The sequence below is a fragment of the Lithobates pipiens genome, unplaced genomic scaffold, assembly GCF_037356315.1.
Source record: "Lithobates pipiens isolate NorthernLeopardFrog02 unplaced genomic scaffold, aLitPip1_a1.2 Scaffold_18, whole genome shotgun sequence".
NCBI classification, from domain to species: Eukaryota; Metazoa; Chordata; class Amphibia; order Anura; family Ranidae; genus Lithobates; species Lithobates pipiens.
The window spans coordinates 433,624,830-433,639,007 of NW_027507758.1; the positions used below are offsets into that span (position 1 = coordinate 433,624,830).

The following is a 14,178-nucleotide window of genomic DNA, read 5'->3' on the forward strand; positions in this document are numbered from 1 at the left end:
CGAGGGACACACACTGCTGTGTGTGTATGATTATCTGCTGTTCTGAGGTCTGTAAGGGGGGGTTGTCTGTACTGGGGGGGTGTCTGCACTGGGGGGCTGCACGGGGGTCTGCATTGAGGGGGGGGGGGTTGCACTGGGGGGGTTTGTACAGAGGGGGGTGTCAGCACTGGGAGGGTGTCTGTACTGCTGGGGGATCTGCATTTAGGGGGTCTGTAAGTGAGGGGGGTCTGTAAGTGAGGGGGGTCTGCACCGAGGGAGGTATCTGTACTGTTGGGGGTCTGCAGTGAGGGGGTGTCTGTACTGAGGGGGGGGGTGTCTGTCATGCTGGGGGGTCTGCACTGTGGTGGGTGTGTCTGTACGGAGGTGGAGGTGTCTGTACTGATGGGGGGTCTGTACTGAGGTGGGGGTGTCTGTACCAATGGGGGGTCTGTACTGAGGTGGGGGTGTCTGTACCGATGGGGGGTCTTTACTGAGGTGGGGGTGTCTGTACCGATGGGGGGTCTGTACTGAGGTGGGGGTCTCTTTACCGATGGGGGGGTCTGCACCGAGGTGGGGAGGTCTGTACTGATAGAGGGGTATGCACTGAAGGGGTGTCTGTACTGAGGGGGGAGGTTTATACTGAGGGGGGAGTTTAAATTGATGGAGGGTGGTCTGTATTGAGGGAGGGGGTCTATACTGCGGGAGGAGGGTCTGTAGTTTGTGGAGGGGGGTCTGTACTGAGGGGGGACTATATTGGGTGGGGGGGTGACACCATTTTTTTTCGCACCAGGTGACACCAACCCTAGTGACGCCACTGATGCTCACCTCTGTACCCCAAACCCCCTTCTCTACTCACCCCTGTACACCAAACCCATTCTCTTCTCACCTCTGTACCCCAAATCCCCTCTCTGTTTACCTCTGGAGCACAAACCCCACTCTCTGCTCACCTCTGTACCCTAAAACCCCCCTTTGGCACACCTATGTACCCCACTCTCTCTGCAAGCCAACCCCCATCCTCCCTTTTTGATCCTCTCTGTGCCCTGCTTTCCTCTCACCAAAGCCTCAGGGCAGGATCGTTCTTACAATTCACATGGCTGCGGGCAGTGCTAGCTGGATACTGTCCTGCAGGGGAGGCAGAAAGCTCAGGAGACAGAAAGCTGCCTCCCCCCTGCGCCAACCAAGCTTCTGCTGTCCTGATATTTGGCAGAACAGGAGTTAGGTCGGATCTGACAGCCTTTTTCAACCAGGATTCTGCTGAACCCCTGAGTGCCTCAGGCAGTACTCCAGTTAAGAAAGGTTGCATTAGATAAATACCACGTGTAATGCTGAGCCTCCATAATTGAAAGAATAGAAATCCAATAGATGAATGAGACGGACCAGGTGCAGTAAGGCTGGTGGTGGAGGGCTAGATGATGTTGGATGTCTGTCAGTCAAAAAATGAGGCAGACTGACTTGCTGCAGCTTCTAATGCATATGGTGTGCAATGAAATTCCATAAGCAATTTCATTACAGGTATTGGATTTCTGCAGGACTGAAGGCAAGGTTGGAGCACAACTTTAAAGGGGTTGTAAAGGTAAAAGTTTTTTCCCCATTCTATGCATTAAGGTGAAAAAAAAATCTGACAATACCGCCCCCCCGTTTTACTTGCCTGCCCCCAGCGCTCGCCCCCGACATCCTCTTCGCCGCTCAGCCTGGCCGTTGATTGGTTACAGTGGATGAACAGAAAGCAGCGCAGCCATTGGCTCGCGCTGCTGTCAATCACATCCAATGACGGGGCGAGGGAGCTCGCATGAAGGTGAGAAGTCCTTGCGGGGGGGAGCCGAGGCAGCCGCCAAGGGACCCCAGAAGACCAGGTTTGGGGCCACTCTGTGCAAAACGAGCTGCACATTGGAGGTATGACATGTTTGTTATTTAAAAAAAAAAAAAAAAGTTACCTTTACAACCACTTTAATTCTTTATTGTCTACCCAGCTTCATGAATTGGTGTTTTTTTTTAAATACCTGTCCAGAGTTCAGATTGAAATGACTCCCTTAGGTCATGGTTAATACTAAAGATAACTAGGTATGCAGCAAAATGTGTAGCAAATCTACTGCAATCTACTGAAGTTTTCCAGCGGGATGTTGTAAATATTTTGCAGTCACGCACACTTGCATGTGTGGTCACTCACATTCACAATGACCTAGATGGCTATTAGAATCACATCATACTGTAGATCTTCATGGCCCATGCTGTCACTTTTTGGCCACGTGAACATATTATCCAAATATCAGATCCAGGCATCCAGGGCACAGTGTCAGAGAGCTTTAACATTAATATCTGTGAATGCCTGTTGGCACAATCAGGATTGCCTATTACATGAAACACACAAAGTCTACCTCAATGTACTGCTTTCCTTATCATATTCCATTCTTTGTAGCTTGCTTTGAAGATCACTGACCTCTTTCGACTTCATTCTGTAATAGGAAAACAAACATGGAAATTGGATATGAAACAAATTAACAGAATAATACTGTGCTCTCCAAAAAGAGTAAAAGAATACTGCAGACTAATGATTTGGAAGCCTCATAAACCCATGTTTTACTCGCAATAGAAAATAGAAAAAATATCAAACGTTTAAACTGAAGAAATGTACCATTTTAAGATAAAAAATAAGGTAATTTTGAAACTGATGTTGGCAACACGTCTCAAAAACCTTGGGACAGGGCCATGTATACAATGGCGTAGCATTCCCTCTTCTTTTAGCCCACGTTCACATTGGGCCGATTGGACATGCCGTTGAGCCTATTGCCGGCAATGGCTTTGTCCAAATCGGTACGATGCCACACCGATTTCCAAAAGTAGTTTCTGCACTACTTTTGGTGACTTTGGGGGAAATTTCAATAAACAGCTATGCATGAACCTGCATAGATGTCTGTCAAATCGACCCCTGAGGTCGGACTGAAATGCCGGTTTGAAATCGTGCAAGTTTGCACGATTTCAAACCCGCCCTCAGTGTGAACGTGGGATTAAAAACACTCTGTGGGAGATATACTAAAACTGGTGCACACAGAATCTGGTTACCATGCACGGCTGCACCAATATCAGCTTCTAGCGTCAGCTTGTTCAACTTAGCTTTGAAATTAAAACTTAGAAGCTGATTGGTTACTATGCACATCTTCACCAGATTCTGTGTGCACCAGTTTTAGTAAATCTCTACCTCTGTAAACGTCTGGGAACTGAGACCAGTTGCTGAAAACACTACTGTGTGGGGTGGGGTTATGTCAAAGGGGACAGAGGACACTACTGTGGGGTGGGGTGATGTCAAAGAGGGCAGAGGACACTACTGTGGGGTGGTGTCAAAGGGGGCAGAGGACACTACTGTGGTGTGGGGTGATGTCAAAGTGGGCAGAGGGCACTACTGTGGGGTGAGGTGATGTCAAAGGGGGCAGAGGACACTATTGTGGGGTGGGGTGATGTCAAGGGGGGCAGAGGACACTACTGTGAAGGGTGACTGAGAAGACAACTATTGTGGAGTGATGTGAAGGGGAGGCCTTGATGTGGAGGGGGGTTGGGGACACTGCAGCGAATGAAGGGGGGGGCGTGATGTGAAGGGGGGTGAGAAAACTACTGTGAAGGGGGGCTGAGAATACTACTGTACAATGAAACATGTTATGTGATGTGGGGAATGGTTATATGCAAGGGGACTGGGGACACTGATGTAAGAATAGGAGAGGGGTTGTGTCATCGCACAGACAAGCGATTCGGACCTCTGCTGTAAGAAACTTTTTCTTACTGGATCTCCGTAAACTTGCATTCAATATCCCTGCACTAGCAGCTAGATTGACAAACACTGCCTGGCTGTGACTAATTCGATCTGGATATATCATGAATCCGCTTGTCAGATGCTTCATCTGTCAGCCATCAAACACTAGCCCAATATTATAGTACTCGCAGAATCAGTAGCGGTGGGTTTCCATCCCATATCAGATATAGAATTGTAGGAATAGTAGATAAGAGACCTGGCATAATTCGGTAGCATGTATGCAGAGGTAACAATTTGCCAACATACATGTGTGATTTGCGATAGAAACTGTTTTTTTAGCCTCATGATTGCTCTTTTCAACTTTCATTACTGAAAAACAAACCATTATGGAAAATAACAATTATTTTAGATTAGTGAAATTAAGAAAAATGGTAATATGCAATATATAGGAAAATCACAGAAGGAAAATCTGGCATTGTCTTACAGAAGCCATTTTTACCTACAGTGGATATAAAAAAAAGTCTACACACCTCTGTTAAAATGTCAGGTTTCTGTGATGTAAAAAAAAATGATACAAATATAAATAATTTCAGAACTTTTTTCACCTTTAATGTGGACCTATAAACTGTACAACTCAGTTGAACAACAAACTGAAATCTTTTAGTTGGAGGGAAATAAAAATAAATAAATAAAATAATATGGTTGCATAAGTGTGCACACCCTTAAACTAATACTTTGTTGAAGCACTATTTTTTTTTTACAGCACTCAGTGTTTTTGAGTCTATCAGCATGGCACATCTTGACTTGGCAATATTTGCTCACTCTTCTTTGCAAAAACACTCAAAATCTGTCAGATTGTGAGGGCATCTCCTGTGCACAACCCTCTTCAAATCACCCCATAAATTTTCAATCGGATTCAGATCTGGGCTCTGGCTGGGCCATTCCAAAACTTTAATATTCTTCTGGTGAAGCCATTTTGAAAGTATGCTTTGAGTCGTTGTCATGCTGAAAGATGAAGTTCCTCTTCATGTTCAGCTTTCTAGCAGAAGCCTGAAGGTTTTGTGCCAATATCGACTGGTATTTGAAACTGTTCATAATTTCCTCTACCTTGACTAAGGCCCCTGTTTCACCTGAAGAAAAACAGCCCCAAAGCATCATGCTGCCACCACCATGCTACACTGTGGGTATGCTGTTCTTTTGGTGATGTGCAGTGTTGTTTTTGCCGCAAACATTACTTTTGGAATTATGGCCAAAAAGTTCAACCTTGGTTTCATCAGACCATAACACATTTTTCCCACATGCTTTTGGGAGACTTTAGATGTGTTTATGATAAATTTAGCTGGGCTTGGATGTTTTTCTTTGTAAGAAAAGGCCTCCGTCTTGCCACTCTACCCCATAGCCCAGACATATGAAGAATACGGGAGATTGTTGTCACATGTACCACACAGCCAGCACTTGCCAGATATTCCTGCAGCTCCTTTAATGTTGCTGTAGGCCTCTTGGCAGCCTCCCTGACCAGTTTTCTTCTCATCAATTTTGGAGGGACGTCCAGTTCTTGGTAATGTCACTGTTGTGCCATATTTTCTCCACTTGATAATGACTGTGTTCCATGGTATATCTAATGCCTTGGAAATTCTTTTTTTACCCTTCTCCTGACTGATAACTTTTAACAATGAGATCCCTCTGATGCTTTGGAAGCTCTCTGTGCACCATGGCTTTTGCTGTAAAATGCGACTAAGAAAATGTCAGGAAAGACCTACTAGAACAGCTGAATTTGGAGTTACTTTAAATGATGGCAGGTGTGTACTGACTCCTATTTAACATGAGTTTAAATATGATTGCTTAATTCTGAACACAGCTACATCTCCAGTTATAAGAGGCTGTGCACACGTATGCAACCACATTATTTTATTTTTTTATTTTCACTTCCAACCCTAAAAGATTTCAGTTTGTTTTTCAACTGAGTTGTACAGTTTATAGGTCACATTAAAGGTGGAAAAAGTTCTGAATTGATATATCTTTGTCTCATTTTTTTACACCACAGAAACTTGACATTTTAACAGGGGTGTTTAGACTTTTTATATCTATTGTAGTTGATCTCTGTTTAGCCATCATGTGCTGATGATGAGGCATGGCTACCTAACGAGAAGAAGATGTGTATCTGGGTACATACACCAAGCAGACAAAGGCATAGGAATGCCACACAGGATGTATTGCTGTTTCTACAATTGCACTGGGGCCAATTTAGGCACAAAGCCTTGCTTAGAAGAAAGCTAATTAAAGGAGTTGTAAACCCTAACGGCTTTTCATCTTAATGTATTCTATGCATTAAGGTGAAAAACACTTTGTACAGCAGTTCCCCCCCCCCAGAGCTGCCCCCTTTTCTTACCTGAACCCAATCATTCCAGCGACGGGGGCGAGCACAGAAGCTCCAGCCGCTGTCTCGGGTCCTCATTGGATAGATTGATTAGCCTTTGGCTTCCACTGCTGTCAATCAAATCCAATGATGAGGACTCGGGGGGGGGGGGGGGGGCGCGGCCCTCGCCGTGGGGGCATCTGAGAACAGGAGGAGTGCCGCACGGGGGGGCGGAAAAGGAGGATCGGGGCCACCCTTGCACAGAGCAGGTAAGTATAACATGTTTATTATTTAAACAAAAACAAAAATAAGCTTTACGATCATTTTAAATATATATATATATATATATATATATATAAAACAATTTTTACTGGTTTCTTAGTATGACTCTGCTCTTTTTATGTTATTCCGCATACTTTTCTTCCTAGGTGTGCCTTCCTCAACAATGATTTAAGGAATAACTAATAGCAAAGACCAGATATTGGCAGGAGAATTGTGATAATTAGCAGACCATGTTCAATTATTCATTCTTCCCTGTGGAACAAATTACAGTTCACCTTTCTGTAAACCATGTTTGCTTTTTTCACTTCCACCAGGAAAATTACCGGATGTACCTGTAATGAGTTAAAATGATCTGCTCTACCTGGAATAATAACTGATGAATGCTGAGCTGGACGGGAATGACAGCACACATGGGGTAAGGCATGCAAGGAGCTATAGAGGCCTATATTCCTGTTATACTTCTGCTATAAACCAAAGTACTCTGTCTATCTTATGTCAGTTGCCATGGAAAACACTATATAGTTACACTAACAACCTCTCCTGAATCTGTACAGTGTCGCCTGGGACTGCTGAACAATATAGCCAGTATATAAGATTTATTACTCCAGGCAATACTCATAATGCTATATTATGGTTAGCAGTACGTTCCCCTCAATGATACTAAATGCTTAGCTCACAGATGAGAAGCATTATGGCATTAAGTTTTGTTTTCCCCATCCTTAAATATTTACGAGAAAGAAATGAATGGTAAATGAATGGTGTAGTGTTTCACAAGTGTATGCTTACCATCACAGTAATATTGGGCTGCTGCAACCACTTTAAACATCAAATAAAGGATACTTGTAGCTGTGAGAGAAGGGAACCCATGAGTGTTACCACTACCCTTACTAAGTAACCATATTTTCCACAAACTATTGTGCCCAAATACACAACACCTCAAACTCGTGTTCCTAAAAGGTTTCTTGAATTCACAGATAAGGCCACCTAATTCCATTCCTCCATGGTCCAGTTCTGATGTACACTGGACATGGGTCAGTATGGGCACCCTGACCGGTCTGCGATCATGCAGCCCCACACACAATAAACTGTGATGCACTTTGTGTCCTGACACCTATCTATCAGACCCAGCATGAACTTTTTCAACGGTTTGAGCTCTCCTATTGGATCAGTTTACATGGGCCAGCCTTCGCTACCTTCAATGAGCTATAGCTCCCCATGACCCTCCCACTGGTTTGCCAATTTTCCTTCACCGGACCGCGTTTGGTGGGTCCTGACCACTACAGACTGGGAACATCCCATAAGAGCTGCAGTTTTGGAGATGCTCTGACCTAGTCATCTAGGCTTTACAATTTTGCCCTTAATAAATTCACTGAAATCCTTATGGTTGCCCATTATTTTAAGCTTTCAATGCATCAACTTCAGGGACATGTTTACTTTCTGTAAAGTGCAAAAAATGTTGTGCTGTTCCTTTAAATCCCACACCCACTCACAAATTTACCATACATGAAATCAATAAAAAAAATTACAAAAAATATACGATAACACATACATGCTAAATCAATTTGGATTTAGTATGTATGTGTTAAAGAGGAAGTAAACTCTCCCACTCTGATGCTTCTTTTCATTAAGTCCATTATAATAAGTAATTATCAAACTATAGCCACTGTAATCATGCCAAAATCGCATATTACTTACTTGAAACTTTAAAAAACGTGTTTACAGGGGTTAGGCAGCGCCATCTTAAGTATTGTTTTCTGAGTCCACAGTGGAGTGTATTTCCGCCCTTACATGGAGCACTTCCTGTACTGTTAACCAAGCCTCCTTCCAAATCCAACGTTTCTATGGCAACCCTGCTTCCCTGTTCATAGATGATTGTCTAATGTTTGCCTGTTTCAGTCTTAACAGCTTCAGCTGATAAGACTGCAGTAATGGCCAGGTTTACACTGCATGTGAGGTCACATGGGGGTGTAGGAGGAAGCTCTGAGTGATTATGCAGCCTCCTGGGAGTTCAGTGTTGTGCCATAGCAAGCCCTGATAACAGATAGACAAACACATAGCGAGTGTGCCGTAAATCAGGGGAGATCTGGGCATGCTCAGTGACGTCAGTATAAAGAACAAAACGGATTACAACAATACTAAGCAAGTAAGGAGATATCTACAAGCCGTGTTCATTAGGGTTTTTTATGCTGATTTACATGGGACAAAGTTGTGGGGTAGAGTTTACAACCACTTTAAGGTATAACCAAAGGCAAAGCTTTTTTTTTGTTTTGGATACAGGGGGGATGGATTAGAACAGCTGGCAGTTCTTTTTGCTGTCTGTATCCCCCTTAGTGAGATTCATTCTTTCTATTTGTCCTGTTTACCATTATCATTGAAAGTAAAGGTAAAAGATTATCCCAAATTTTGGGTTATCCCCAAAAAAAGTAATGGAGGGGAAATCTTCCAATGGGGGTACTATTTCTAGTGACCTGGTCATCCCCAAGAGATTCTCTTAATTTGCATGGATTTCCTCTGACTTCCTATTTTGGCTATGGGACAAGAAGAGAAATCCAAATCAATTCAATACTTGGTGTAACCGCCATTCACCTTCAAAACTGCAACAATTCTTCTAGGTACACTTGCACACAGTTTTTGAATGAACTCGGGAGATAGGTTGTTCCAAACATTTTGGAGAACTAATCACAGATCTTCTGTGGATGCAAGCTGCCTCAGATCCTTCTGTTTCTTCATGTAATCCCAGACAGATTCGATGCTGAGATCAGGGCTCTGTGGGGGCCAAACCACCACTCCCAGCACTCTGGAAGCCAATTACACGCCTCCCCGATGGTATGGCATGAACCACCAGCCTGGAGCACCTGCTTCTATTTTTCTGCACCCCAGTTCCTATGTTTTTGGTCATAGTTGAGTTGCTTATTTCCACATCAGAGATATGGCTTTTTGGCCGAAATTCTTCCATGAAGACTTATCCAGACAGTAGATGGGTGTACCCGAGTCCCACCGGTTTCTGCCAGGTCTGTGTTGATGGCACTGCTGGACATCTTTCAATGTTGAAGGGAAGTACGCATGATGTATCTTTCCTTGGCTGACCACTGCATCCATGATCCTCAACATTGACCATTTTTTTGTGATTCTTCAAAAGAGCTTGAACAGAAAATCTTGAAATTGCAGTCTGTTTTGAAAGCTTTTCCTGGAAGAGACCTTGCTGATGTGGTATAAGCAGTTTTAATAAAACTAAAACAGGAGATATCCCCATCCCAATCTGTCATGATAAAAACAAAGCATAATCCACCTGGATATACTTGGTAATTGCAATAATATGTACAGTTTACTAGCACAAACTTGGATTTTGGGGTTAAGATTTTCACGGAGGTCATTAGGGGTTAATTAGCAGCTTCTTTAACCACTTTCTGTCAAGCCAGTATACACATACAGCTTGGCGAGAGCTTTGTTAATACAGGAGGAGGAACCGGTACATCCTCCTGTTCTCGCCACTCATGCAAGGCCCCGATGCCGTGCAGCAGCATGATCTGTGATGTCATTGCCCTTGTACCATGTGATCGCTGTGACCAATCACAGAGTTTGCGGTAGTAGTAAACAAAGCAGTGGTGGTGCGTTCATTAAGGGTGCACGGGCATTGCCCCCTCTCTCCAGCCACCCCCCTCTATGACTAATGGATAGATTCATGCATAGCATGACAGGTGCTGCGATTGGATGCCTATCAGGAGGACACAGCTTGCCGCTGCAAGGTCCCAGAGCTTGCCGCCATCACCTGCTAACTGACCCGCCACCAAGATAGGGTAAGTGCTGGGCAGACAGTGAGTGGGCAGGGGGGGTCACAGTGGCGGCATTTGATGGAGCACAGTGGCAGCATTTTATAGGGCACAGTAGCAGCATTTGATGGGGCACAGTGGCAGCATTTGAAGGGGCAAGGTGGCAGCATTTGATGGGGGACAGTGGCTGCGTTTGATGGGCGCAGTGGCTGCGTTTGATGGCCGCAGTGGCTGCGTTTGATGGGCGCAGTGGCTGCGTTTGATGGGCGCAGTGGCTGCGTTTGATGGCACAGTGAGGCTGCAATTGATGTTTTGTTTTCAGAATTTTTTCGTTTGTTTGCACCCCCCCAAAAATTTTGAGCACCAGCCGCCACTGAAACAAAGGCTCTTATTCATGCAGCCTTTGTTTACTACTGTAATCGGTCACAGTGATCACAGTAGTAGGCACAGGCTACATGAATGCATTCAAACAATGCTAGAACCGATTGCTTACACAGTGTCGTCATGACAGTTGTGACACTGCACTGTGCTGGTGACAGTATGTAAAAAAAAAAAGAAATTATGTCAAAAATCAGAGCAAGTGCAGTGTCACTATGGTGACTTTGTACTGCTGTGGGGGTGATCATGTAAAATGGCTGGATGCTCCGAGATCACTGTATGTCAGTGCCACCAGTCATTGTCTCTGATCACTGCCACGGTAGTACAATGTCACCTGACCAGTGCTGACAATCACAGTGTCCCTAATCACTGCCACACTAATCACCGTGTCCCTGATCACCACCACACTAGTCACAATGATCCTGATCTAGGGGGTCAAACAGTCCAGTCTTGAAAAGGTTAACAAAATCAGGTTACTGACTAAAATGTGGCTTACTGATACGCTCATGTATCACTTGTTACATGAGAATGTGGTTTACTGGCTAAAAACTATTGTGGACCTCTGCTTACAGCTGGCAAATAATGTGAAAAACTATACATACTGCACAATAGTTTGTATAGTGTGTAAAGAGAAATCTACAGCATCCAATCAGAATATACTTAACCACATAAGGACCAGCCTCGTTTTGCGATTTTTGGTGTTTTCATGTTTAAAACAGTTTTTTTGCTAGAAAATTACTTAGAACCCCCAAAGATTATATATTTTTTTCTAACACCTTCGAGAATAAAATGGCGGTCATTGCAATACTTTTTTTCACACCGTATTTGTGCAGCGGTCTTACAAGCGCACTTTTTTTGGAAAAAATTCGCTTTTTTGAATAAAAAAATAAGACGGCAGTAAAATTAGCCCTTTTTTTTATATTGTGAAAGATAATGTTACACCAAGTGAATTGATACCCAACATATAATGCTTCAAAATTGCGCCCACTCGTGGAATGGCGACAAACGTTTACCCTTAAAAATCTCCATAGGCGACATTTAAAAAATTCTACAGGTTGCATGTTTTGCGTTACAGAGGAGGTCTAGGGCTAGAATTATTGCACTCAATCTATCGATCGCGGCGATTCCTCACATGTGTGGTTTGAACACCGTTTTCATATATATGGGTGCTACTCATGTATGCGTTCGCTTCTGTGCGCAAGCTTGATGGGACGGGGTGCGCTAAAAACATTTTTTTATTATTTATTTTACCTTTTATTTTTACACTGTTTAATAAAAAATAAAAAATAAATTCACTGTAAACATCCCTTGTAATAGAAAAAAAACATGGCGGGTCCTCTTAAATATGAGATCTGAGGTCAAAAAGTCCTCAGATCGCATATGTAGACTAAAACGCAATAAAAAAAAAAATAGTAATTTAAAAAAAATCATTAAAAAAATGTCCCTTTAAGAGCTATGGGCAGAAGTGACGTTTTGACGTCACTTCCGCCCAGTTATTGTATGGTGACAGGTGGGGGCCATCTTCCCCTCACTCGTCTCCATACTGAGCCTACAGCAGGAGGCGATCGTCCCTCCAGATCACGGCAGGAGGGGGGGCCCCTCTCCCGCCACCGATAAAAGTGATCTTGCGGCGAATCCGCCGCAGGGACCCCTTTTAATCTTGTAGCGGACCGCCCACTGATGAAGGGGATACCGATATTTCTCTTCAAACAGCTGTTGTAAAACTGCGGCGGGCAACCCGTAAGTGGTTAAAGCGGAACTAAACCCAAAACAGTTACATAGAGGGCATGCCGTAAATGAGAACTGTCATAGTTAGTGTGCTACAACCTGACATTTCAAGCCATCATATGGCTGGTGTCATAACTGATCACATGTGCAGCACCATGGCAACTGCAGATCAAACAGAGGTAAAGCTGGCCATAGGTAGATCGAAAGTGCGTCTGGTTCAGCATGGACTGAATTTTGATCCATCAATGGCTGTTTGAAAGGGACTGTTGGAAAACTTTCAATCAGCGGCTGCACAGTAGGGAGGATTGATAATTCCATCGTTTGTGGATGTGGGAATCCGTTTTTTTTGTTTGCTTGTTTTTGTTTGATCAGCGCAAAAAAAAAATGTATGATCTATGGCCATCCTTAGATGGAAGTTTCTTTGGCTATAAAGGGTTTTAGTTCCATTTTAACTGTAGCTAGACCAGTACAAAATGGATTGTGAGTAGTTGCTATGGGGACTGACCTTTGCTTCTAGCACTTTTATGCTGAATAAGCCCTTGAGTCTCCAGTTGCACAAAAGCACTTATTAACACTAGAACCATGTAGTACTTTGATGAAAAAAAAATAAAAAAATTGTACTTATTTATACCTGTTTATTTATTAAAATAACAAAGGAAGTACACTAGCATGAAAACAGTAATTGCTTCCTCTTGAGATACCACATACTTTTACTTCCTCCAATTATAAAATTCTACATGTCACTCAAAGCTTTCTCTTTCATTGTTTATTTTCCAGCAACCAAGAAAAAGTCTAAAATGCTAATTATACGAAGGTACATCACATTTGTTTTTTTTGTCTTTGGACTTTTGAAGAGCTACGTTTTCCTCGTGTTCATTATAATATAATTATATTTATTCATGAGACCTTTATATGTCAGTATATATGATACTGTACTATGTCAGGATAAATTATACTGTATTATTAGAGAGCAGTCTGTGCATTGCTTTCAGTTGCTGTTGACTATTATAGTTCTGATACTAATTTGTTGCTGCCGGTAAATTGTTCTTGTAACAAGTTTAATTTATTTGATGCTGTAATTATACTAATGTTTTCTGCCCTAGGTGACTGAGTTTTTCATATATTCATGTGTACCAATAAAACACACTGCAGACTTAAAGTGGTTATAAACCTCAATCATGGAATCTGAGCAAAGCACACATCTGTAGTGTTTACTTATTTCTCTCAAACGCTCTAAGTGTAATTTCTCTTTGGTACTTCATTCCTCTGTTATCAGTACGGATCGACCCAAGCATGAGTTCGAGCCAAACATTTGCCTGTCCGGCCTTTCCCTGAAATCCCGGAGTTGCGGGGTGTTTGCCCTGACAAACACCCTGCAATGCACTGAGCACTGCACATTGCATTCTGCACCCTGACTGGGCAAATCTTTGCCCAATCAGGGCGCAGTGTAAGGTGGTTGTTAAGGAGCGGGGCCGGGAAGCCGGCCGCGACATCTTAAAATAATGTTGAGTCATCAGCTGTCAATGGGTTTCCTCTATGTCTGAATAAAAATAAAGTGCCGGTAAAAGAAAAGAGAAAAAAATGGTGTGAGTTCCCACCCAGTCAATACCAAGGCCTTTGGGTTTGATAGGGATTTTAATTTTAAGGGAAACCCCACGCCAAAATAAAATAAAAAATCCACACCAGACCCTTATCTGAGCATGCAGCCCAGCAGGTCAGGAAAGTGGAGGGGACACACAAGATTTGTTTCATCTCTGTGTATCAACTGAGGCTATTAACTTCACTGGGTATATGCAAGGGTTTACATCCACTTGAACCACTAAGGCTCCATGCACACTGAAGCTTAAAAAAGCTTTTTCTGGACGCCAAATTGCTGGCAAAAAACGCTGGTTGAAAAACGTGCTTTTAACAGCGTTTTGTACTAGCGTTTATGGGCGTTTTCA

General features: G+C 43.2%; 1 protein-coding gene across 1 annotated transcript in view; it reads right to left on the bottom strand.

Moving 5' to 3' along the window:
• Positions 1–14,178, bottom strand: part of LEKR1 (leucine, glutamate and lysine rich 1) — a 265,838-nt gene that overhangs the window by 52,354 nt on the left and 199,306 nt on the right. The window contains exon 8 of the mRNA XM_077488100.1: positions 2,355–2,432. Within this exon, the coding sequence (XP_077344226.1) occupies positions 2,355–2,432 (78 nt within the window). The remainder of the gene's footprint in view (positions 1–2,354; positions 2,433–14,178) is intronic.